Here is a 26943-nt window from a genome sequence, read left to right on the forward strand (position 1 = left end):
GGGGAAGGAGCGTGGGATCCACGGCTCCCCCTGCGAGGAATCTCAGCTCCTGCTCGGATGCTTCACACTCTGAAGTGACTCTGGCTTTAAAAAAATAGATCACAGACAAGGAATTACACATGCACAAGAGCCATTCCAAAGGGAGAGCGACACAGAGATCCCCCCCCCGGAGCTACGGGAGCGGCGGGAAGCGTTTCCAGCACCTTCAGCAAAGGGCTCCGAGTCACCTTTGTGCCCAAATCCCTCCTCCTGGTTTTTGTGGGGTTTTTTTTTCAGGATGAGCTGCCTTTTATCTCCTCCTTAAACTGGAAAAGCATTAGCCATCTGAAAGGAGCAGCCAGCAAGAGTCGACACGGACTAACCGGGCTTAAATCCTGCCCCCCCCAAAAAAACCCAAAACGTTTTCGGGAGATTTGAGGGAAAAACCTCTGGAGGGAGGGAGGGAGGGAGGGAGGGAGGGAGGGAAAAAAAAAAAAAAAAGACAGGAGAAAACCCAAGAGATCAAAGGAGAAAAAAAAAAAAAAAAAAAAAACCAACACATTTTTAGTGCAAATGGTCAACAAATGGCACAAAACGTGAGCGAACACACCGGGATTAGAGAGATCTCCCACCACGATCCCGCTCCGCAGGGTCGGCAGGAATCTCGGGATGGCAGCCCACGGATTTCTGGAAGCACACAGAAACCTAGTATAACTCATTAGGAGCAGAGTAACTCCCGTGGAGCAGTTAGAACTCCTTAATTGCAGGGTAACTCGTTAATCGAGGGGTAACTCCTCGCGAGCAGCCCGGCTCCTCCCTCACTGGAAACATGGAAAAACCTTCCTGGGATGGGGGGAAGTGCTGAGGGGGTTTTTTTGCTTGAGGGGTTGAGGTTTTTTTTGCTTGAGGGGTTGGGTTGTTTTTTTTTTTGCTTGAGGGTTGTTGCCTGAAAGAGCTGAGAAAGGGAGGGGTTTTCAGGCAAAAAGCAAATCCGGGTGATGTGGAAGGAGAGGGAAGAGCAGCTGGGGATCAACCAACTCCAACTGGGCTGAACTGGGAATGGAGATGGGGCTTTGCTGAGGGGACAGGTGACAAAATCCACGTGGTTGCTCGGCCCCTCCCACCTGGAAGTGCTTCCCTCTCCACCCCCGGGGGGGTTGTGGGTTTAATTTGCTGATGAGACTCAAACTAATGTTAATTCCCCGTGAATTCCTGACTCCTGAAGAGGTGCTGGGAGATCCTGTCCCCGGGCAGATCCCAGGGGAACGAGGACGGTCCCTCCGTGCCCCACCAGGGACCAGCAGCCCCCAAGAAATCCTGAAATTCACTTTTTTATGAGACCCAAGAGCAGAAATCTGGGAATCACCATCGATCCAGCCATGACATGTGAGTGAAACCACCAATTCCCTGGCAAAGGGGGGGTTTGGGTGGGATTTTTTAATGCTGCAGCACAGAATATTCACAAGGACTACCAGAAATAGTCAATTATCCACTGAATTGAACAGAATCTCAGCCTTTTGGAGGATTCAATCCTGGTCACTGTGGAGCAAGAGATTTTTTCCCCTGGGGTGAAAGAAGGAATATCTAAGTTCCTGCCACCCTATTTTGCCTGTTTTTTCAAAGGAAAACATCTAAACTTGCCTTAAGCTTCCTTATTTCTGCTCAACACCTGTTTAAAATTCCAGTTAGTTTTAAAAATACCTATATATATAATATATATAATATATTTCTGGAATAAAACCACAAAAAGATGGACTGTACAAGTAGTATGTAGAGTGCTTCAATTGGCTGTATGTAGTTTAGCTACTTTTCTAATATCCAAATATTTAAATAATAATAATAATAATAAAAAAAAAAAGAACAACGACAACGACAAAAGAATCATAAATAAGTAACAGAATAAGTAATGAATAAAAAATAAAAAATAAGTCATCATGATTCTAACAAGCCTGGCATTGCTATGGGAATGCCCTTCCTGTTGCCCAGGAATCTCTCTCACAGAGTAAAATTAGAATTATGCAGGTTAGTCTCCTCTATATTTTTTTTTTCTTTTTTTAGCTGCTTTAAAATGCTCTGATCCTTCCTCCGTGCTAATCAAGTAATGAATTATAGTACTTTTTTGTGTGCTCAGAAATGCTCTCTATATATGTAGACATATATAGAAATATATATATATTACATATATATTTTAAAAAAACAAGAAAACTAGAAAAAAAAATTAAAAACAAACAAACAAAAAAAAAAAGCTGGGAAAATAGTGTTTATGGTGGATTTTTTGGGGGGTTTTGGCTGCTCTGCTTTGAGGAGGGAAGGGGACACCAGGGTGGGGACACACCTGGGGACAAACACAGCACGGGGGGGGGGAAGGAAGGAGTCTTTCAGCCTTCAAAGGAGGTGTCACAAAGCAGAGTCACAACGCCAGGGGTGCTGCTGGAGGGGACAGGGCAGGGGGCACACACGGGGCGTCCCCTCCCCGCCTCAACCAGCAGCCAAAAAAATCAAGGTGTTCGCGCCGGAAACCTCTCGACCTTCCTCAGCCCCTTCCCTTAGTGCAAAGGAGACACCGACAACGTCACGCTGGAGCTTTTTCGGGGGGGGGGGGAGGAAGGAGGGGAAAAAGGGAGGGAAAGGCTGATGGAAACTCCTTACTGGTGACCGGCAGCGCGGGGGGGACGCCGGGCGGGGCGGGGGGGCTGCAGCGCGGCAAGCTCGGGACGACAAGCGCGACTGGGGGGCCGGGGGGGGGGACGCGCGGGGCGGCCCCGGTGGCCCCGGTCCCCTCACAGCCGGTCCATCCGGAACGTGTCCTCTGTGGCGGGGTCGGTGAGGACCATGTCGGGGTCGTTGAGCATGTGCAGTCCATCCAAGGTCAAGGGGTCAATTTTGAGTTCGTCCAGGGGGAACTGGGAATCCGTGTCGAAGCTGACGTCCCCCACGCCCGCCAGAGAGCTGGTCAGTTCTTTTGATAGGCTGGGGGGAGATTCTCCTGTCACTGCGGGGAGGAGAAGGGAGATGTGTCAGCAGGGCTTCCCAAACACACACCCACCAGGCAGGCAAGACATAAACAGCTCCAAAGCTCTGGAGTTATTGACTGAGCTAAGGCTGAAGCTCAGATGGAGAATACACTCATCACACCAGGGACATCCTCATCCCACCAGGGACATCCTCATGATAGGAGGGACATCCTCATTCCACAAGGAGCATCCTCATCACATGAGGGACATTCTCATCACACCAGGGACATCCTTCTCACATGAGGGACATCCTCATGACAGGAGGGACATCCTCATCACACCAGGAACATCCTCATCCCACAAGGAACATCCTCATGACAGGAGGGACATTCTCCTCCCACGAGGGACATCCTCCTCACATGAGGAGCATCCTCCTCCCACGAGGGACATCCTCCTCACATGAGGAGCATCCTCCTCCCACGAGGGACATCCTCCTCACATGAGGAGCATCCTCCTCCCACGAGGGACATCCTCCTCACATGAGGAGCATCCTCCTCCCACGAGGGACATCCTCCTCACATGAGGAGCATCCTTCTCCCACGAGGGACATCCTCCTCACATGAGGAGCATCCTTCTCCCACGAGGGACAATCTCATCACACCAGGACCATCCTCATCACACCAGGAGCATCCTCATCACACCAGGGACAATCTCATCACACCAGGAGCATCCTCATCACACCAGGGACAATCTCATCATATGAGGGACATCCTCATCACACCAGGGACATCCTCATCCCACAAGGAACATCCTCATCACACAAAGGACCATCCTGATCACACGAGGGGCATCCACCCTCCTTCCCAACTGGATGAATTACAGGTTCCTCACAGCTTCCCCAAACCATCAGAATGACCAAACACAAAGCAAAATTCCTGCCTCTATGTCTGGTGTCTCTTTTCTCTCCCTCGGGTTTAGGAGGAACAACCTTAATTCCCATGATTCCAAAGAGCAATGCCTGCCTGCAGCACGGACTGAGCCAACAGTTGTCTCTGTGTCCCTGTGCAGGGATTGTTTCCAAAATCCAACTGTGACCAGATTGGCCACCATATGTGACACTCTGACCTGAGCCTGTCCCACGTTCCCTCTTCACTCTGCCCATGGGACAGGTGATCTCTGCGCTGAAGGAAACCTGGATCATGGAATCATGGAATGCCCTGAGCTGGAAGGGACCCTCAAGGATCATCCAGTCCAGTTCCTGGCCCTGCACAGACACCCCAACAATCCCACCCTGTCCCTCAGAGCATTGTCCAAACCCTCCTGGAGCTCTGGCAGCCTTGGGGCCGTGCCCACTGCCCTGGGGAGCCTGGGCAGTGCCAACCACCCTCTGGGGGAAGAACCTTTCCCTGAGATCCATCCCAAATCCCCCTGGCACAGCTCCAGGCCATTCCCTGGGTCCTGTCCCTGCTCACAGAGAGCAGAGCTCAGAGCTGCCCCTCAGGAGAAGCCACAGCCCCCCAGGAGTCTCCCCTCAGCTCCAGCTGAACCAGCTCAGTGCCCTCAGCTGCTCCCCAACCCCTTCCCCAGCTCCCTGTCCCTCCTCTGGAATCCTCCAGCAGCTTTAGACCCTCGTGGAGTCCAAAGAGCCCTCAGGACTCGAGGTGAGGCCGCTCCAGCCCGGAGCAGAGCGGGACCATCCCCTCCCTCCCCCCTGGCTCCGGCAGGATGCCATTCCCACATTCCCAGCCGAGCTGTACCTGTCAGGATGATGTTGGGGATGTTCCCGTGGCTGGAGTAGTTGAGCTGCTGCGAGTCCTGGAGGCTGCCGTGGCTGCCCGTCAGTCCCATCATGGCAGCCTGGGAGTAGTTGAGGGTGGAGCAGGGGCTGTAGAGGCTGTTGGAGCTGATGGCGTTCTCGATCATGTTGAACTGCTCCAGCTGCACACCAAGGGCACAAAGGGAATTGTCACTCCCGGCCCTCGGGAATTGCGGCCAAACAACTCGACAAGGCTCGAGGACGGGACGTGACGTGAGAGACAGAGAGAGAGAGAGAGAGAGACAGGCAAACAAATTCATCTTTAGCTTCCCTTGCTCAAAAGAGGGGCTGTTTGCACGGAGCTTTCCGGAATGTTTCCTGCCCAATTCGGAGGAGGGGGGGGATGAGGGATGGGAAAAATCAAACCGGGGCGGTGGATGTTGGAAGAACGAAACAAAAGGGAGCTTTCGATGGAAAATAAATGGAATTCCACGCTCTGCCTGAGGGCTCTGCCCACCAGCATTCCCTCTGGGAACACATCCCAGGTTAATTATTCCATAATTTACTCAATCCATGCTCCGGTTGGCCAAACCAAGAGCAATTTTTGGGCCCCAGGAGGGGGTTATTTGCAAATTCAGGAGTCAGTCTTGTTCCCATCTGCAAGTGAACCCTTCCCCAACTGCAGCTACGGTCAGAGATGGGCAGCTTCAAACAGGGCTTTTCATTATTTTAATTTTGCATTATGTTTCTATTTTCATTATGTTTCTATTTTCATTACGTTTATATTTTCATTACGTTTATATTTTCATTACGTTTATATTTTCATTACGTTTATATTTTCATTACGTTTATATTTTCATTACGTTTATATTTTCATTACGTTTATATTTTCATTACGTTTATATTTTCATTTTGTTCATAAATTTTCGGCATTCCAGATTTTTCAAAAATTATTTTCACTACTTAAAAGATGTAATTTTTTTTTGCCCTTTTCAAATTTAGTTTCGTTATTTTCAAATTTACTTTCCGTTCTTTTTTTCCTCTTTCGGATTTCATTATTTTTCCTTTTTAAAACTTTTTATTCTTTTCAAAATTTCTTTTCACTCTTTTTCTTTTTTAAAACGGATTTTTTAAAAAAAATTTTCCTTTCATTATTTTTCCTTTTTAAAACTTTTTATTATTTTCAAAATTTCTTTTCACTCTTTTTCTTATGACAAATTTTTTTTTTTAAATTTCATTATTTTTCCTTTCTAAAAATTCTCATAGTTTTAAAATTTCTTTTCACTTTTTCTTTTTAAACACAGATTTTTTTTTTTAAAATAATTTCATTATTTTTCCTTCCTAAAAATTCTCATAGTTTTAAAATTTCTTTTCACTTTTTCTTTTTAAACACAGATTTTTTTTTTTAAAATAATTTCATTATTTTTCCTTCCTAAAAATTCTCATAGTTTTAAAATTTCTTTTCACTTTTTCTTTTTAAACACAGATTTTTTTTTTAAATAATTTCATTATTTTTCCTTTCTAAAAATTTTCATAGTTTCAGAATTTCTCTTCACTTTTTCTTTTTTAAAATGGATTTTTTTAAAAAAATTTCATTATTTTTCCTTTTTAAAAATTCTCATCGTTTTAACATTTCTTTTCACTTTTTCTTTTCTAAAATGGATTTTTTTTAAAAAAAATTTCCTATCACTATTTTTCCTTTGAAAAGTCGATTTTTATCGGTTTTACTTTTAAATGTTCGCAATTTTAATTGTTTTAATTGATTTTCATTCCTTTTCAACGCAAAGGTTGGAGGAACAACTTTACAACCACCTGCAGCTACGAGGGGCGAGGGGGAGGAAAAGGATGCAGGGGGGGGGGAAACCAAACAAAACAAGAAAAGAAACTCCTGAGTGCCAGAAACTAAAAAGAACAGAGGGAAAACTCTACGTGGACAGAACGTGCTGCGACACAGAATAATTAGGAATTAATTGATCTTAATTTGAAGGTGGAAGAGGCCGCTGGGGCCGAGATGAATTTGCTCACCTGGTGGGAGAGGGCATTAGCCTGCCTAGCTGTCATCTGCTGCTCATAATAGGAGTCCCCAAAAACACTGCCCAGCATGGAAGAATGCTGAAAACAAAACAAGAGGCTTTATGGCGCAAACCCCCCCCCCGGCTCCTCCGGCACCAGCGGAGCTCCAGGACAGCCAGGGAGCAGCAGGAATCCCCTGGCACGGGCAGGGAACCCCAGCAGCTCCTCCCCGAGCAGGGACGACACGGAGAACTCGGGGGTTACGGACACACACACACGGGGAGGCACAAAATCAACTCGGGGGGTTCGGATTTTGGGGAGTTTGGGGGGTCGGGGGAGAAACGCCACACTGGGGGCATCGAAGAGAGCCCAGGTGGGGCTGGGCTGGGGCTGGCTCTGCAAGGACAAGAGTTGGGGTTTAAAGTCATTTTACAGGAGCAGGAGAGGTGAGGAGGAAGCCCAGGGAAGCGTGGGATGGGCAAGAATTCCAGGAGGAATTCCTCAGCCTTGCTAAAGTCACTGTCTCCTCCGGCACCACAAGGGTTTAGCATAACTCTCCATCACTTATCAATTGTTCTAAAGGTGACCAAGGATTCATCAATTAAAGGTGACCAAGAATTCATCAATTGTTCTAAAGGTGACCAAGGATTCATCAATTAAAGGTGACCAAGAATTCATCAATTGTTCTAAAGGTGACCAAGAATTCAGCAATTAAAAGTGACCAAGAATTCATCAATTAAAGGTGACCAAGAATTCATACATTATTTTAAGGGTGACCGAGAATTCATCAAGTGTTCTAAAAGTGTCCAAGAATTCATCAGTTGTTCTAAAGGTGACCAAAATTCATCAATTGTTCTAAAAGTGACCAAAATTCATCAATTGTTTTAAAGGTGACCAAGAATTCATCAATTAAAGGTGACCAAGAATTAATCGATTGTTCTAGAAGTGACCAAAATTCATAAATTGTTCTAAAAGTGACCAAAATTCATAAATTGTTCTAAAAGTGACCAAAATTCATAAATTGTTTTAAAGGTGACCAAGAATTCATCAATTAAAGGTGACCAAGAATTCATCAATTATTCTAAAGGTGACCAAGAATTTATCAGTTGCTCTAAAGGTGATCAAGGATTCATCAATGATTCTAAGGGGGATCAAGAATTCATAAATTGTTCTAAAAGTGTCCAAGAATTCATCAATTGTTCTAAAAGTGTCCAAAAGGTGACCAAAAATTCATAAAATATTCTAAGGGTGACCAAGAATTCATAAATTGTTCTAAAAGTGTCCAAGAATTTACCAGTTGTTTGAAAGGTGACCGAGAAGGTGAGGACAGTGATTTAATACTATGGAATACTGTCCCCCCAAAAAATGCCAGATAGAAAAGAAGTCAGAAATCACTTCTTTAAAACTTACAAACTCTGATATTCCACCTGGAAAAAAAAATCCATTTATAGGCAAGGAGAATGTCTGTTAAAGATAATTTGCATGGAGAGATTGTCTCAGTCGTGAGGTAGAAATTCAACTGCTGGTTTATTTCATTTACATGTTAAAAGCAGAAGGCTACAAATTTCCTCCTTAAAAACCTGAGCACGATGGGAACAAACACCTGAAGGGATCAAACATCCAAAGGGATCAAACACCAGAAGGGATCAAACACCGGAAGAGATCAAACAACCACAAGAGCCACATTAGAGCTGATAAGAGAAAAAGCAAAGCACCACTTAAATCAATTTATTTCAAGAAAAATTTGGGGGTTTTAACCACTGAAACACCTTATTTGCTGCCCTGTCACGCCTGGATCAACTATCCCAATTCCATATTATCCAACCTGCCCCATCTGTTACTCCTGAAAAACCTGGGGTCAGAACCCAGAGCTCACTCAGGAGAGTGGATCAGGACCAGAACTCTGCGATGGAGTGGCAGGAACAGCACCAGCCCTGTGGAATCAATGAGGTGGGAAAAGGCCTCTGAGATCATCAGATCCAACCTCTGGGTTATAATCACCTCTAAGGACAAATCTGAACTTTGGGATGTCACCGGCTCGACGTGAAGCAAAAGCAGCACCAGAAATCCAGCTGCTATCCCAGAGCTCCGAAGAGGATCGAGGCTTTTTTTTCCCTTTAAACCCCTGTCCTTTCATTTCCCAGGAGCTTTCCAGAAGTGCAGGGCAAACCCTAAAACCTTTGTGTTTCACTCAGCACCGTTCCCATCCTAAAAAAACTTCGGGGAACGTGAAAAACAATCAACAGGAGAGCAAGGACGTGTTTGTGCAAGTCCGGGTCAGTAACTCCTAACAAAACACTGGATTTGCTCCTCGTGTGAAGTGTGCTCGGTTTCTACAGCTGCAAGCACCGGAATTCCCAAGGGAAACCCGCTGGAAATGTCATTGCTTCAACACTTCAGAGCCTTGGAATAACTTATCAACAACTCCGGGAAGAACGTCTCGCGAGCAGCGGGAACGCTGGGCCGAGGGCTCTGCCAGCAGGGGATCTCCCGGGGTTAATGCCGTGGGGACTGCAAGGAAAAACCAGCCCCCCTGGCTGGAATGATCCATTCCAAAAATACCTACCACGTTCTCCAGGTCAGAGGCACTAAAGCAGGCGGGTTTGGGAGCAGGAGCAGGATGTTGGGGGTGAGGGGAGGGCAGAGGAGGAGGAGGAACCGAGGCGTAAGGGATGGGAAGCCATGCAAACACAGAGCTGGGGCTGCAGGCAGAGCTTTCCAATCCCTGGCTGGACACACACACACACACACACACACACACACACACACACACACACACACACGGCTGGAACATGGGAGCAAAGGATTTGGAGAGGTGGGAAGATGAAGGAGAAGCTCTGGTGAACGAACCGGGTGCGATCCGAAGCAAAACCCGGGTTTCGGGGTTTAAAGGATGCCCCTCGTAACACCGGAAGGGTGGACCCCAAAATTCCTGGGAGAAAGAGGAGCACCCACTTCATCCCACTCCTGCTCTCATTCCCTTACACTGGGGCACCCCCCAAACCCAGCTTGGGTTTAATTTCCTGCTGCTGGCAGGTAAAAAATCCCCCTTCAGAGGATCCCCAAACTGTGACTTCCACACGGGACACGTGGATGTGTGAGGAGATACTCACTGGAAGGAAGACCAGCTCTTCCACAATGGGAATATTCTCCTGCTGGAAGGGTTCTGCCTTCCCTCTGGGCAGGTTAAAGGATCCTGGTACCTGGGAGCTGCCCCCATCACCACAACCAGCCCCAATCTTCCCTCCAAACTGGTTTCTCTTCCCCTGTTGCTTCTCTCCACATTTAAATATTTCTGACCACCACCAGCAGCAGCTTTGGGGTCATTGCTGGAGACAGCAAAGCCATCTGGGTTTTAATTTAGGAAAAAGAAAATATTCTGTGGGTATTTAAGAGGCCAATACTAGAGTATCAATAAATCCCCTTCCCTGCTCTCAGAGTTGTGGTGTCTCACTTGAAAAGAGCAAAACCTAAGGAAGATTTTATAGGATAAAACAGCCCCAGCAGGAAAAATTACAGCCCAGTGTGTGCCCCACTTGCTGCACTTTGCACTGACCAGAGGCAACAAATCTGTGCACTAAACCAAGACAGAGTTATGGAGATGTCAAGGGGGAAAGAAAATCAACCTAAAAATCCAAATTGGATGTGCTGCCCATGGGAGAGTTTGCAGCAGCAGTGGCAGCAGCTCTGCCCCACGGGTTAAATGTGGGGTTTGGAGCCACACACAGGACACAGCAGAACTCACAGAAGCAGAAGAAGAGAGAAGGCTAAGAAGCAATTAAGCCAGGCTTAAGGAAATCCAGTCAGTCCTGACACTGAGCTCTAGGTCTGAGCTTACCAGTGACCTGAGCCTGGCTCACGAGAGAGGGAGTTTCTGCTTTGGAACCACGAAGGGGCAACACTCACTCAGAAAGGATCCTCCTTACAGCCTTCAACGTCAAATGATGGGACAGAAAATGTATTTTCAGACTCCTGGGGTGCTCTGGAAGAACTCCCTGCACCTTGTTTCTGCAGGTGGGGTTCTGCAGGGCAGCTATTCCAGCAGCACCAGTATTGAAAAATGCACTTTCTTACACTGGGGCACCCCCAAACCCTGCTTGTTTTTAACTTCTTGCTGCTGGCAGGTAAAAATCCCCCTTCAGAGGCTCACACACACCCCCAAGCTATGACTTCCATACAGGACACGTGGATCTGTGAGCAGATACACACAGAGGAAGGAAAACCAGCTGGCAGGCAAGGGAGAGAGTGGTAACCCATTCCTTGCCAGCCACAAGGTACAGCTGTTTATTTGGGGAGCATTTCCTTCACAGGGTGTGTTCCCACATTTAAAAAGGTCCTGCTGCAAACAGATTTGGCCACACCAGGGATATTTAGTGCCCCAGGAGGCACTGGAGTTCCCCTCTGCCCTCCCAACCTGACCCATCAGCTCCCCCCGCGATCCTGGGAATTGAAAGGATTCTCCCTGGAGGTTCTGCCCATGGAACACCCCCGAAAACCCCACAGACCAGTCCTTCAAGCAGCAGCTTTGTCCCATAAAAAAAAAGGCAATTCAGCAGCTATTGAAAAACTCTGGCCCTGAATGGAAGTGCAGCCGGGATGAGACGTCGGAGATGCATGAGGAGCACACGGAGTCACAGCGAGACAACCACGGGGCAGTGATGGAGAGACTGGGCTAAAACACACACAAAGCAAGGCCTGTGGAAGCACAGAGTCCCTTACTTGAGGGGAGCTGCCAGGAGAGAAGCCTTGATTGGAGACAGGAGAGGTGGGAGACTGGTTGGCTGGGGATCCAGCATTACTGCGGTACTGCTGGAGTGAGGCCTACAAAGGACACAGAGTTAAACAGCGAGGCACTGAGGGAGGCCTGCAAAAAATCACACACTCCTGGCAAACCCAGAGGGGGAGAAACCATCCTCTTCAGCAGTCTGGGCTGTGGAGGAAGGCAGGATTACCGTGGGTAACGCCCCAAAAAGGGGGAGAGCTCAGGGGACAGCGTGGCAGGGGCTGTCTGAGCTGTGGGCAAGCACAACTGGGGGATATTTCCTCCCTGGGCTCAGTTATGCTCAATTAAAAAAAAAATACATAAAAAAATCAGGTCAGCCAAGGATTTAGGGCAAAGAAGTCTCGAAAGCTGGGAATAATTCAAAAAGAATGTCATTTATTCTTCAGTTGCACTGCCGTGCCCACATGTGTGCTCACCCTGCTCTGGGATCCTGCTCTGCCCCAAACTGAGGAGCCTGGGGGGGGTTCTGAGGATTGGGGGGCAGGTGACAAATCTGTTTGACACACCTGGGGTGTCACCCTGCAGGGTGGGATCCCCCAAAACTCCACTGCACCCCAGGACACTGGCTGGGAATTGCCCCTGCGTTTTGCAGCTTTATTTTAGTGACTTTTGCACTGAGACGTGTTTTCAAAGATTTACCTTCTTTTCCATCATGAAAACCCTGGATTTGAACAAATTAATAACATTAAGGGCATTTAAATAATGCTGTACTAATTAACATCAACAGTAGCACAGCTCTCTGCTCACTCTACTTCCTCACAAATTAGAGATGGTTGAGGAAAACCTGCAATTCAGTAAATTTAATCAGCTGCTTTGCAGTGTGGGAAGACACTGTACTTCCAATGGTTCTGACACCAAATTCTGTAAATCTCTAGAAAATATCTTTCTGTTCTGCACTGCCACTTGCAGACTGCAAGCAGCCACCCAAACTACAAAGGAATTTCAATTCTGCTTTACAAAAGCTGGGTAGAAGTTGCCAGTGGGGCTGTGACAGCTCAGCTTTTTGGTAAACTGCCTTTAAATCTGTTTACTTGGGAATTATTTCGGTTGCTTTAAAAGATATAAGCACAGCACCCTAAAAGTTAAGGTCATAAAGAGGTTTAGGATGAGGAAAGCAACACAGAAAGCAAAGGATGAAATCAGAACTGGCTGTACTGGTACTACATGAGGATTAGAACCAAAACACCGGGACATATTTTGAGTGGGAATCCTTTCCACTGCTGGATTGTCCTTCCCTCTTCCCCTTCCAGTCCTGAAAGGGAAGCAGCTGCTCTCAAAAAGGATTTATCAGCACCAACTGTCAAAAATTTCACCCCCAAAGGAAACCCACAACCGAGTGAGAGATCAATAAACAATGATCTCTTCTCCTTCTCCAACCAATTCCTGTCACTGCAGCGCTGCCAGGACACCACAGGTCGGACAACCAGGATCCTACACGGGGCAGAAGGAGCAGGAGGAGCTGGGACATCCCTCCCTCCCTGATCCTGGCTCTGCATTTGGGATTTTCAGCTGCTGAGACAGACAGAACATTTCCTAAGAGCCCATGGGAAAATGAGCAAGAAAAGGGATCTGCCCATAAATGTATGTCCAGACACACTCCATGTCTTCTGGGCACAAATCCCATTCTGGAAGGTAATAAGGGGTGCCCTAAAATTCCTTAAAATAAAAGGGTTCTGTGAAAACACCTGGTTCTTGATAACTTTTGGAATAACATTTCCCAAACGTTCATTTGATTGGAAAATGCTTGTTGGCAGGTTTTTTCTCTCAAGCCTGTCCCACAGTGTGTTGGGGGTACCTTGAACACCCTGAAAATCCCCCACAGCAACAGCCCAGCCAGGTGTAAAATAAAGGCTGATGTATTTAAGATGTTCTAACCCAAATTAGAATTGGATTAGAATTGGATACTCTCCTGGAATTGTAAGGGACAAATGGCCACCCTGAGAGCACGTTGAACCCAAATTTCCCTCCAGGAATTTCCACTCCACGTGCAGTTCAAACCCTGCCTGAAATGATGTTTATCACGGGCTCAGGATGATCTGAGCTGTCCAGGCTGATCCCTGCCCCTGCACTGCTCCCTGCAGGCTTTTCCCAAGGCAAGCTGCTCCCAAACTTACCGAGTTGATGTCTATCCCCATGGAGGGCTGGCTCTGGCTCCCCGGAGGCGACTGTGGGATGGTGGAAGGTACCGTGACGGAGAGAGGGGGGAGCTGAGGGCCCCTCTGCAGCCCCGAGCTCGGCAGGATCGGGGGGTTCTGGGGCAGGGAACTGGCCACTGGTGGCTGCTGCTGCTGCTGGGAACTCGTCTGGGTGAAAAAGGGGTAGGGGGGAAGCTGCTGCTCCAGGGACAATGCATCCATAGCCACGGCCTGGGAAAGGAGGAGGAGGATCAGCCACGCTGGAGGGAATTCCCCTTCACACTCAGAGAATCAAAACAACCTCATTTTGCATTTTAAAAACTGTGCTTTTCACAGTTCAGGAACAGGCAAGGACCTGGTCTAGGGGGAGGTGTCCCTGCCCATGGCAGGGGGTGAAACTGGATGAGCTTTAAGGTCTTTTCCAACCCAAACCATCCTGTAATTCTACAATTCAAAAGACTCAGTATCACCCCCAGTGTACAATAAACAGACCCTTTAAAAGCCCAGTTGAACCTTGAGCTCAGAAATCACTGTGGGCAGTCACAGAGACACACTCAGGAAATCTTTAAAAAGTTAATCGAGGTTTTCTCATGAATTGGGGAAATGTCTTTCAAATTTCACAGCTGACTCTGGGACAACATTGAAAAGTGTCCCAACAGGTGGTTTTTACCACAGTCCTAGAAAAGAGAAAGGAAAATCTCCCTTTTTAAGGCTCTGAATTAAGGAACACTTTTAAAGAAGGAAATTACAGAACAAGAGACATGAAACTCATGGAATCTCAGAATGGTTTGGGTGGGAAGGGATGTTAAAGGTCATGGAATTCCGTGGGCAGGGACACCTTCCACTAGCCCAGGTTGCTCCAAACCCCATCCAACCTGGCCTTGGACACTTCCAGGGATGGAGCAGTCACAGCTTCTCTGCCCAACCTGTGCCAGGGCCTCCCCACCCTCCCAGTCGGGAATTTTTCCCCGCTATCCCACCTAACCCCCCCCTCTCTGTCAGCTTGAGGCTGTGCAGAGCAAAACAAGGGATCTGGGAGGAAACCAATTCCAATCCTGCCACGAGGTCCTACCTGAGTGATGGGGGACAGAGGGGAGAGCGTGGGGGACATTTGCTGGGACTGTGGTCGCCTGGAGTCCGCGCCCAAGGACAGGGGGCTCACGGTGGGCGGGCGGTGCTGCTGGGAAGGGGCCGGCGTCGTCGTCATTCCTGCTGGGAATGAGCACACTGGCTTGAACAGGAACACAGCCACACTTCACTGATATTGCACCACAGGTAATCACCTCAGTGATGGCCTGAGTGACCAACAAGCGGCCTGAGTGACCAACAAACGGCCTGAGTGACCAACAAACGGCCTGAGCGCACTCCACACAAAGCGCTGGACGCGCCCCGGTCGATGGGCCCCGGAGCTCGTTGGGTGATTTGTAATTAATTTGCTCGGGCTCCAGAGCGTCAGGATGAGAGGAAGATCCCTGTGGTTTATCCTGGACCGAAGCCAGGCACAGGTTCGTGCACAGATGACTTGGAAGAGGAAGAGGCAGAGCGGCCTCGGCGCTTCCAGGCTCCGCAGGGATTCTCCTCACACACCCCGGGCCCGGGAAAAGCAGGTTCTGCTCTGTTTGTTCAGGCTCTGGGAATGACACCACAGATCATGGAGCCACCCTAATCAGAGGGCACTTGAGATATTATAAAAGCAAACACCTCTTTAATGGAAAAAGCAGAAGAAAAACTGGTTATGCAGGAAGAGCTCCATTTCTAATGGCACGGTGCAGGAAATATCCATCACACTCCCAAGAGCCACAAACAACTGAACTGTAGGGACAAAACACTGAAATATCCCAATTTTGTTCAAATCAAGACAAAAATCTGGAAGTTTAGAAACCTCCTGTATTTTCTGCCTCAGCCCAGAGCAACGAGTCACCCTGGGAAGTGATTCCAGGACAGTGGGGTGAGCGAGCTGCTCCTCCCGGAGCTGCCAGAAAGGAGGGATTCACGGAGAGCCCGAGAGCTCCCAGGCACTTGGCAAAGGTTCCAGGCTTCCAGGCAGGATGCCAGGGAGCCAGGAAGTCCGGGCTGCCAAGGAGCCAGCAGGCAAGAGTGGCTCCAAGTGGGAGGCTGTGTTTGCAAACCCCAACATCACCTCCCGGAACGTGCCCGAACCAACCCCTCGGGGTGGCACAAAGGGGCAGGTCTGAGGGACACCACGAGTGTTCGCTGCCCCACCTTCTGCCAGGGCTGCTCAGGATGTGCCTGGGCAGGGCACAGGGTTCAAAAAGGCCTCACTGAGGTTTCCTGCTTAAGAGCAGCAAGGGAAGTTTGGACAAATCAGTTCAAAAAGCACGGAACGCTGAGCACGGCGGCGACCGAGCTGTGGGATGGGCTCCAAAGAGAAGCAGGAATATCTTTAATTTGTTATGTCTTTTCAAAGCAATTGCAGACTTACCAGTTGGGTTTTGGACCATTTACTTTGCTAAATGTGGGTACAGCAAAAAATTTAGTGACTCTGGCCTATCAGAGTCAGAAATAATTCCTGATTTCTGCTGGAGTGACGGCCCATCCCCGAAACAGCCACTTTTGAGACCAAAAAACTTGCTCAAGGATGCTGAAATCCACTGAGCCACTCTGCCCTCAAATGGTTAAACCCCCTCCTTGCTTCATTCTCAAACTTACCTGCTCAGTCATTAACCTGATTACAATAATTTCCTTTTCCCAGCATAGGAGAGGGCTGTCAAGTGGGAAAGGGAATCCTGCCCAGCACAGGAAATCAACTTGTATTTTTGGATACAATGCCTCATTTCTATTCTAGGAATCAACAGCCTGCAACTGTCACTGACAATAAAAAAAATTCAACCCTCTTCACAATTATTGGGAGTATAAACCAATACTCCCAGTGAAATGATTTCAAAAATAATAATCAATAAAGTGGTGTTTAGGCTGTCTGCCTGTAAAGTTAACAAGTCCTGAAATGACCATCACTGTGAATATTCTGCATTGCCAACACGGCAAATAATGTTTGTTTGTGGGGTTTTTAAAAATCAAATTATCCATCTTGCCAAAAGTCCTAAAAAACCCCAACAAACACAACTCAGGTTCACTTGGGAGTTATTTTCCAAAGCCTTGAATATTCAGGATGTTTTCAGAACTTAAAGCAGTTCAGGCTCACAAAAACCAGCACACCTTGGAAAGGCTCCACATTATTCCTGCCTGCCCAGAGGAGAAAATTTCACTCCAGAGGAAGCAAACAATGTTCTCTCCCCAAGAGAATCCTCAAGGTTTAAAAAATGCCATTTTAAAGGAAGGGAAGTGAAAGGGCTGCTGAGGATGTTCCCATCAGACAGGGGTTGCTGGGGTTCAGTGCAATTAAATACAAGAGAGGAACTCTTGTATTATATATTAAAACTAATATATTAAACTCTTGCTTTATATATTAATAAATAAATAAATGAATAAATAAATGAATAAATAAATGAATAAATAAATGGATGAATAAATGAATAAATAAATGAATGAATGAATGAATAAATAAATAAATAAAACTCCCCCCCCCAAAAAAAAAACCCAAAAAAACTCAAACAAAACCCCAGAACAAAATAAAACCTGAACCTAACAAAACAAACAAAAATAAAACAAAAGAAAAAAAGCACCACAAAAAAACCCCACATGCACAAACGAAAAGAAAACAGAACCTCAAAAAAACCCAAAAAAGGCAGATTTGGGCACCAAGAACCAAATATAACTAAAAGTGAGCTTTCTCACTTTTTTTTTGGTACATATAAAACCTGCTTCTAAAGAAAAGCCAATCAGCAGTGAGGTGCAATTAACTCTCAGAAGAAACAGGAATATCCTACGACGACAATTCCACCGTTTCAGCCCCAAAATTCGGGTGCCACATTCCCCCCCCCCCCCGGGGGGAGCCATGATCTCACCCTGGCTGGCAGTGCTGATGCCCAAGTGAGTCAGGTTGGCAGCAAGATTCCCGGTGCTGTTGGAGCTACTGAGGGCTGGGAAGGTGGATTCCTCGGGATCCAGCGGCGTGGGGAGCGGGGAAGGGAAGTGGATGTTGGTCAGGTCGGGCAGGGAGCCGCCCGTGTTGTGCGTGGCAGGAATCAGGGCTGTAGTGTTCTCCTGGTCGGCTGAGGGGAAGATGCTGCAGTAAGGGAGAGAGGGGAAAACAAAAGAAAAAAGACACGTCTCAGTTGAAATCCCAGCTCTCCAAGAGGGGTTGTGCAGAGAATTCCACAGGCGAGGCTGGATGGTGGAGGACAAACGGCCACAAAGGGGCCGCTCGCAAAGGGGCTCGGCCAGAGCGGGGCTGGAGCTGGGGAGGGATTCCAGGGGGCTCCAAGGCAAGGGGATATTCAATATACAATATCAAATATTCAATATGCACTATTCAATATACACTATTCAATATAAAATATTCAATATACACTATTCAATATCAAATATTCAATATATAATATTCAATATGCACTATTCAATAAAAATATTCAATATATAATATTCAATATACACTATTCAATATCCACTATTCAATATCAAATATTCAATATATAATATTCAATATACACTATTCAATATACACTATTCAATATACACTATTCAATATATAATATTCAATATATAATATTCAATATACACTATTCAATATACACTATTCAATATATACTATTGAATATATAATATTCAATATACACTATTCAATATACACTATTCAATATATACTATTCAATATAAAATATTCAATATAAAATATTCAATATACACTATTCAATATATACTATTCAATATAAAATATTCAATATACACTATTCAATATATACTATTCAATATATAATATTCAATATATAATATTCAATATACACTATTCAATAAAAATATTCAATATATAATATTCAATATACACTATTCAATATCAAATATTCAATATATAATATTCAATATACACTATTCAATATACACTATTCAATATCAAATATTCAATATATAATATTCAATATACACTATTTAATATACACTATTCAATATCAAATATTCAATATATAATATTCAATATACACTATTCAATATCAAATATTCAATATATAATATTCAATATACACTATTCAATATACACTATTCAATATATAATATTCAATATAAAATATTCAATATATACTATTCAATATAAAATATTCAATATAATATTCAATATAAAATATTCAATATACACTATTCAATATATAATATTCAATATAAAATATTCAATATAAAATATTCAATATATACTATTCAATATAAAATATTCAATATAATATTCAATATAAAATATTCAATATACACTATTCAATATATAATATTCAATATAAAATATTCAATATAAAATATTCAATATATAATATTCGATATAAAATATTCAATATACACTATTCAATATATAATATTCAATATACACTATTCAATATATACTATTCGATATAAAATATTCAATATACACTATTCAATATATAATATTCAATATATACTATTCAATATAAAATATTCAATATACACTATTCAATATAAAATATTCAATATACACTATTCAATATACACTATTCAATATACAATATTTTTTCTCAGGAAGATCTCAGTGTTCTTAAAAAAAAAAAAAAAAAAAAGAAAAAAAAATTGCTCAGGACTTACTTGATTCCTGGAACTTCACATGATTTAGGTCTGGATGACCCAGTCTAAAAGAGAAGGAAGAGAGTTTTTAAAGGCACAGAAGGAAAAGGGTTTTAAAGGCACAGAAAAAGAGAGTTTTAAAGGTAAAGATACTGCTGGAAATGAATGTTCAGGATATATTTCAATTCAAAAGGTTTAATTTAATACATTTCTAGGAGAGCTGTTCCACACAAGAACTCTGTGAATCTCTTAGAAGGTATTTATCACCTTTTTTTTGCTTTATTGTCCCAACAAATCTTAAATTTCAAGATTCTCTCCTGATGAAATCAATCACACATAAATACCTAAAAATGCCTTTCTGGTCTGTTGTTTATGATTTGTTTCTAAACACAACATTTAATCTCAAATCTCTTCAAGTGGTGACAACATTTCAAGCATTCATTTACCTCACTGTGTTTAGAAAATAATATTTCTACATTTCAAAGGGTGCAATTCCCACCTTTTTAGTGTCCCAGCCTTGCTTGGAGAGGGTTTTGTCTGCATCTGAGGCACCTTCCTCCATTCCAGGGACAGTCAGCAACAAAACTGAAACAGGACAACAACAAAAAAGAAATCAGAGAATTAATAATCAACAACATGAAGCTTCTCAGGAAGACATTTTCAGACTGGAAATTTAACCACTTGAAACAGTCACACTCGTTAATAAAAGATACCAGGAAGCAGAAGAGACTAAAATTGTGTTTAATTAGTCAGTGAGACATTATCAGCTTTAAAATAATACTTTAAAAGACCTCTGGTCTCCAGTTTAGTCTGCTCAGGCTAAAGATCTAAACGGATCTAAATGGATTCCATTTGGATCTAAATGGAAGGGAGCATTTGGGACCTGGTGTTTTTGCATTCTGCACGAGTGATTTCCACCTGGGACATCTAATGGGCAGCCAAGAGGACAATTCCAGGGGGGAACAACCCAATCCATCTCCCCTGGGAGAGAGAAACCCTACAAAGCTGCTGCTTCTCCACATTCCAAGGCCATTTTCTGGTTCAAACAAACAACTCCAAGGTGACAAAGAACCATCAGAAGGAGCCCAGAGGGAGAGATGAATCCACAGGAACGCTTCACACCGACAGCCACAAACCCATATTTAGGGAATACTCTGTAATAGGGCCATTTTTCCATGTTTTCCAGCTCCAGGAGCACATGGAAGAGCCGCAGCACAGCGAGTTTGTGTCGCACGTTCGCCCATCTCCGGGTGCTCGTTGAAGGATTAAACTTCCCCACAGGGATTCCAGAGCTTCCCACAGAACCAGGGAATTGTTAAGGCTGGAAAAGACCTTTAGGATGCTCAAGTGCTGCCGTGTTCCCTGAGCTGGAGCAGGCTCAAGGCCCAGCAGAGGGCACCAGAAGTGTGGTGCTCCAGCCTGGAGCTGGGAACGTCCTCAGCGCTGTTGGGAAGTGCTGCCTCCGAGGGGATGTTCCCTGGGGAATCTCCAGGCTGTAAATTAAAAACTGAGAGGAAGCCTTGCTCCCTTCCCGGTGTTGTATCCCTGAGTGAACTCCTGGGATCCCTGTGCTGCTCTGGAAGTCACTCCAAGCCTTTGGTGGCACTGGGAGCACTCACCACCAGAGTGCCACCAGCCCAGGTCGCTCCTCCCCAGGGAGAAGGGTCAGAATAAGACAATTTGGGGCTCAGGGAAATGTTCTCCCTTAGTTTTGTATCATTTCCCAATCCCCCCTGGGAGATCATGGGAATGCTCTGGATGTCAGAAATACCTGTATCCATTTTTCCCTGTTTACCTCTTTTCTGCTGCATGTCCTGGGAACCCCCAGAGAAGGATTCCTGCTGAGCTGGAGTCATGGTGCTCTGGTGCAAGGCAGAATCAGAATTTGTCCTGAAAACAAAACAAAAAAAAAGGCAAAACCCACGATATTTTTATTGCCAGCTGCTCTAAATAAAAGAATTTAAATCTCTCAGATCAAGGCAACCAACTCAGTAAAACCTGAACACTCTGCACTGAAAAAATCTACATATGGCACATCCCAGGGAGGATTTCTTTGTGAAACAATCAATTTGCAGGACAAATTTGAAGTTTGAAGAGCCATTGTTTCAATAAAGGGATTGAGAGGGATACAGGATAATTTGATTGCCCTCGTCAGAAAAGAATTTTCTCAGCTTTGTTAAGGTCATGCAGGATCAAATAATGCCCTTTCTGAGCAGAAAGCTGTTTATAAATACTTTGGTTACAGTTTGAAAAACAACCATCCCTGTTTGGCAGGGAGGGAAAATGAGTGGTTTGGGATGCAGGGACACTGTGGAGATGGGAATGTCCATGGGCAACACAGCTCTGGTGATGAACCAGCCCTCAGCTGTGAATGCAGGGCAACAAGTCACAACTCAACAAGTCCAGGCTGTGCCTTGGAATATCAAGGCTGACCCCGGAAAAGCTCACACTTGCTGACACACCTTAATTTCAAAGAGGGTCATCCACAAGAATGAGAAAAGAAGGAAAGAAGGAAACCCTTCCTTCTGGGTTGAGAAAGGCACCCCAGCTCGTGCTGGGGGGAATGGTGAAGGTGTCTGTGCCCATGGAGGTGCTGCAGGGTCAGGGAACAGCCCGAACACACGCCCGAGGTGCCACCAACCTTCTCCAGCTCGTGTCCGACGGAGGGGACAGATACACCGTTCCATAGGGACAGCTGTCCACGTGATCCCGGAGTTAAGGGGAACAACAGCACTTCCTCACTGAAGCAGGAGGCCCACTGGAAATCTTTTCCTAAGAATAATTCCAATTAGCCCATCAGAAGGCACCGAGCTCGCGGGAGAAAAGCGAGCAGACGCCCCGAGGGGAACTTTAAAAGGACACTCCAAGCAAAGGATTACGTGGATGGTTGGGATGTTTGAGCAGCAGGAGAATCGTCCTCCTTTCCTGCAGATCCAACTGCTCCCTGGGCAGCCACCACCCCCCCACTCCCCCATTCCCACATCCCCTCCAGCCCCATCAACCCAACCCGACGGTGGCACATTTGAAGCCCGTCAGGAGTAATCAGCTAATTGACGTTCCCACGTGGCAAGAAGAAACATCACTGGGCAAATGCCAAGGGGATGAATCAACCTGCAATCAAATGCACAACCAACTGCAAAAATTATCCTGGGCTGGATTTACTCGGATCCAAAGGGAAACTCTGTTTCCCTGAGATGGGTGTGACTTTTCAGAGAATCAGGGAATGGTTTGGGTTGGAAATACATGATCCGTGTCCTTCTCATGTTGGGGGCCACAGAGCTGGTGAACCTGTGGAGGGTGCCCTCGACCCCACTGCCCATGTCACCAACAAAGACATGGAACACCCCAAAACCCTGAGGGAGCCACCCACTGCTGGTCTCCACTGAGCCACCGACTGCAGCTCTGGGAGTGTGGCCATCCAGGGAATTCCTTACCCACTGAGAGGGCCATCCATCACATTCATGACTCTCCAGCTTAGGGACAAGGATGTCACGTGGGACACTGCCAGAAGCTTGGCACGAGTCCAGGGAGACGATGGCAGTGACCCCATCATAGGAGGCTGCAGAATTGGGCAGGATTTGCCCCCAGGGAAGCCCTTGCTGGCTGTCACCAACCCAGCAAAGGATCCCAATCCCCCTCAGCTCCGTGTGCAGGATCATCCCCACTCAGAGCTGAGGAAACAGGGGAAGGGAAACGCTCCCTTTAGGTACTTCCAGCCCAGGCCACAGCTCAGGAGAAGACGTGGCACCAACAGGGACGGGAAGGACTCGCCCAGGTGAGGAGGGGAAGGAGGGAACTGTGGGAACTGGAAGCAGTGGCGTTGTTGTCGGGAGTCCTGCCCCAAAGGATATCTGTCTTCCATGTTTATCCACGGAGAGGGGCCGGCGGTGGGGGGAGCCCAGGCGGTTCCTGTCCCGGTACACTCTGTCCACCAGCCCGTGGTGCCGGGTCGTCCTGCTCGTGTCCAACCCCGACGACTGGAACGGAGTCTGAGGGAGACACAGCAAGTCAGGAAGGGGAAAATCCACACACAGGCTGCCCAGAACCTACTCGGGGTGTGTGCAAGGCTGTGATGTTCTGAGGAATCACACTCACACAAGAGGTGGACAAGTGTCATCGCGGCAACGTTCCCCTCCGTGGTTTTCACGGCAGCCTTGGGAAGCGACGCCCAAGGCTGTCCTTCCAGAGGGGGACCATGCTGGACCTGCCCTCTCCTAGATCAGCTCTCAGGCCTCCATATCCCTAAAACCCCCCGTGTGAGGGTGGCAGGGAGCTGCCAGCTGTGTCCACATGCCCTGGGTGCAGCATGCAGGGTGCATCCAGAAGGAACATGCCGACCCCACGGGCAGGAGACGCGCGGCGAGTCCGACATTCCGAACGCGCCGCCTGCTCTCGGGACTTCCTTTCACCCCTCCCTCTGGGAATTATTTTAAGGGGACACTGAGAGAATGAAAAGAAAAAGAAAAGCAGTTTCCTTCCTCCTCTGTCTAGAAAAAGTTTGATATTTCCAAGGCGACTGATATTTCCGAGGTGACTCTCGGCTCCCTCCGGGACCCGGGGTGGGACGGTCCCACCTGGGCTCTTATCAGTGGAGACCTGTCAGCAAATATTTTAGAGGATGAGGATAGCAGAGAAAGGACAGGGGAAGATGAATTCCCAGGCTAAACTGGAAAACTCCCACATTTTCCAAAGCCTTTCCCTGCATATACCTGGGGGGGGGAGCAAAGGAAGTACCGAGGGGTCGATCTCCGCTCGTCCTCCACCGGCAATTTATGGGTCTCTGGGGGGGAAAAAAAAAAACCAAACCTCCCCAGTTTTCCACTCCTTGCCAATGTGAACAGCTTTGCTGAGTCCCTCAACACCATCTGTTTGGAAATCCAAAATTTCCTCCTCCTCCATTCAGGTGCTGCACGTGGCAAATGCAGTGTCCTGTCTGCCAAGCCATGGAACCATCTGGCTCCCACATTCAGCTCTTCTTGTTTTTCTTTTTTTGGTTTTTTTTTTTTGGTTTTTTTTTTTTTTTCTCCAAGTGTCAGCTTTGGCTGTTGAAACGATTCTTTTCCAAAAAAGCCTTGCATTTATTTTTAAAAGCTTTGTTTGTAATAACTTTTTAATGAGCCTTTCTGCTCCTCTGAACCCTTCTTCTCTTCGGCCAACGCCGGTCTCCTCACCCTCCCTGCACGCACAGCCTGTGCTAACAGAAATGGATGCAGAGTGGTTGTGGTGTTTATTTTTTCATTTCAAGGCCAACACTTGCTCTGTGCAGCAGAATATTTAAATCAACCTGGGGCTGGAAAGGAGCACAGTGACTTTTTAATGCACTCTCAGCCCTCAGGATCAGACTTTTCTCGTACGAAGGCCGAGAAATCTCGAACGGAATCTCAATGTTTTTAAGTCCTTCAAAATAAAACACGGTGGTTTAACCTCTGCTGCAAACACCACACGACAATCTAGTCCTGGCCCTGCACAGAACTGGGAATATTTATAATCCCAAGCCAACAGAAGGGCCCCAACTCCTCCTTGCACTGTTGCCACAGCCCTGTGAGCCCAAAAGGCAGCAAAATTTGCAAAGACGTGCTTGGAAGGTCAACAGGAAAAGCAATTTCCTTGTCAGTGGTCTCACCACAGTGCTGCTAAAAAAAGGAGCAGGCAGCCCAAAGCACACGGAATGCAGACCTCACCTGGAATTTAAAAGGAAGCCAATGCACAGGAGACAAAAAGTTGAAGGTAAAAACAGTTATTTCTTGTGTTTTGCCTTTTTTTTTGCATAACCTCCTTACTAAAAACCCAGCAAAAGTCTCATTTGAGTGCAGCAGTGGAATAAATAAACATGGAGCGTGTTCCAGCTCCAGTTTATAGGGTGAGGAACTTGGGGGCAATGGTGTCCTCTGGCTTTCCAGGAGCAAAGATCCCAAGTGAATCCCTGACTCAGGGAAACAGAAAACACTTCTGGATGTCACCTGCAACAGGTCTGGCTTCCCATAAAACTTCCTCTGGGCCAAACACCAGGACAAGGTTCCCTGATTAAAATCCCCACCCCAGCAGGGCAAGAGATGTTTAACTGTAATTATAAAAGTGGATTTTAAAAAAAGAAAAAAAAAACAAAAAAAACCCAAAAAACAGATCTGAGCATCGATTTTATTGGGAAAACGAAGAAGCAGAAGTGTTTCACTTCCCTGGGAAACATTAAAGGGTTTGAGACCAGACCCCAAACCCCACAAACCATCAAAAAAAGCAGCTAAATACAGACAGGAAGGAAAAAGCTCCGAGCTCTACAACAGTGTCCTTTTAAGATTGGTCAAGACTCCAGGAATGAACCCGAGCGAGGTGGATGAGGGGGAAGGAGGAGTGGGGGGGGGACCTACAACAGTTCATATTCCAGAGCCTCCCGGTGCCAAGCAGGATTTGGGAACTCATTCCCCACGGACTTTCACATGCACATGCTCAGAGCTCGCTTAAACCCCCAGGCCAAGACTGTCTGCCCCAAGGGAATCCCGAGGGATCACACATGGAATCACACAGGGAGTCACAGGGCAGCGAGTCCAGGGAGGGAGCCGGGAATTCTGATGCATGTTCCAGCCTGGGATGCACGGCCAAACCCCTGGATTGGGGTGCCAGAGCAGGACTCCTGACCAGAGAGAGAGATGCTGTGCAGAGCAGAGCAGGTGGGGCTGTGCTGAAATACGTATCTACCTGGGCAAACAGGACCAGTCCTAAATACGTATTTGCACAAACCTAAATGCTTGTTTACCAAAGAGACAGGAACTGCTCCAAAGGCTTCTGCCAGAGCTCCGTTGTGCTGTAAAAATCAAAGAACCGAGATGCTCAGACACCAACGCTCCCCCAAAGCAGACACAACAAACCACTCTCGGGCCTGGCCTCGGAATTCTTCTGTTTCACTTAAAAAAAAAAAAAATCTCCGGTGTTTTTAACTTAATGTTGGGAAAAAGCCCGGGAAGAACTCACCACTCACGCAAACACAGGGGGTTGTGTTGTTGCTTCTCACTGTTTGTTATCTGGGGCAACATAAATTTTGGATTTTTTTTCTCTGTGTGTGTGTGAAAACTCTATAAAAGTGGAGTTTTGTATTTTTTCTATGTGTGTGTGTGCATGAAAAAATCTCTAAACCCCTGGAGTTTTGTATTTTTTCTATGTGTGTGTGAAAAATCTCTAAACCCCTGGAGTTTTGTATTTTTTCTATGTGTGTGTGTGTGTGTGTGTGTGAAAAAAATCTATTAACCCCTGGAGTTTTGTATTTTTTCTGTGTGTGTGTGTGAAAAAAAATCCAAAAATCCCTGGAGTTTTGTATTTTTTCTATGTGTGTGTGAAAAATCTCTAAACTCCTGGAGTTTTGTATTTTTTCTGTGTGTGTGTGTGTGTGTGTGAAAAAAATCCCTAAACCCCTGGAGTTTTGTATTTTTTCTGTGTGTGTGTGTGTGTGTGAAAAAAATCCCTAAACTCCTGGAGTTTTTTATTTTTTCTATGTGTGTGTGAAAAAAATCTATAAACCCCTGAAGTTTTTATTTTTTTCTGTGTGTGTGTGTGTGAAAAAAATCTATAAACCTCTGGACTTTTGTATTTTTTCTATGTGTGTGTGTGTGTGTGAAAAAATCCCTAAACCCCTGGAGTTTTGTATTTTTTTCTGTGTGTGTGTGTAAAAAAAATCTACAAACCCCTGGA

General features: G+C 46.0%; 1 protein-coding gene across 11 annotated transcripts in view; it reads right to left on the minus strand.

Moving 5' to 3' along the window:
* Window positions 1-264: 264 nt before the first annotated feature.
* The window catches only part of CRTC1 (CREB regulated transcription coactivator 1), a 45820-nt gene continuing 19141 nt past the window's right edge, over window positions 265-26943 (minus strand). For 2 of the 11 annotated variants that reach the window (XM_032711643.1, XM_032711641.1), the window contains exons 3-15: window positions 26015-26062; window positions 23115-23252; window positions 21905-21966; window positions 21059-21153; window positions 19763-19848; window positions 19285-19328; window positions 17547-17767; window positions 14693-14829; window positions 13600-13851; window positions 11422-11523; window positions 6715-6801; window positions 4691-4871; window positions 2264-2971 (exon numbers count right to left, since the gene is read on the minus strand). In XM_032711643.1, coding sequence (XP_032567534.1) covers window positions 2760-2971; window positions 4691-4871; window positions 6715-6801; window positions 11422-11523; window positions 13600-13851; window positions 14693-14829; window positions 17547-17767; window positions 19285-19328; window positions 19763-19848; window positions 21059-21153; window positions 21905-21966; window positions 23115-23252; window positions 26015-26062 — 1665 coding nt within the window. In that variant the 3' untranslated portion in view covers window positions 2264-2759. Of the gene's footprint in view, window positions 2972-4690; window positions 4872-6714; window positions 6802-11421; window positions 11524-13599; window positions 13852-14692; window positions 14833-17546; window positions 17768-19284; window positions 19329-19762; window positions 19849-21058; window positions 21154-21904; window positions 21967-23114; window positions 23253-26014; window positions 26063-26943 lie in introns of all 11 variants that reach the window. The other 9 variants (XM_032711642.1, XM_032711640.1, XM_032711645.1 and 6 more) reach the window with 7 other exon arrangements.

This window comes from Chiroxiphia lanceolata, chromosome 27, assembly GCF_009829145.1.
Source record: "Chiroxiphia lanceolata isolate bChiLan1 chromosome 27, bChiLan1.pri, whole genome shotgun sequence".
NCBI lineage: Eukaryota > Metazoa > Chordata > Aves > Passeriformes > Pipridae > Chiroxiphia > Chiroxiphia lanceolata.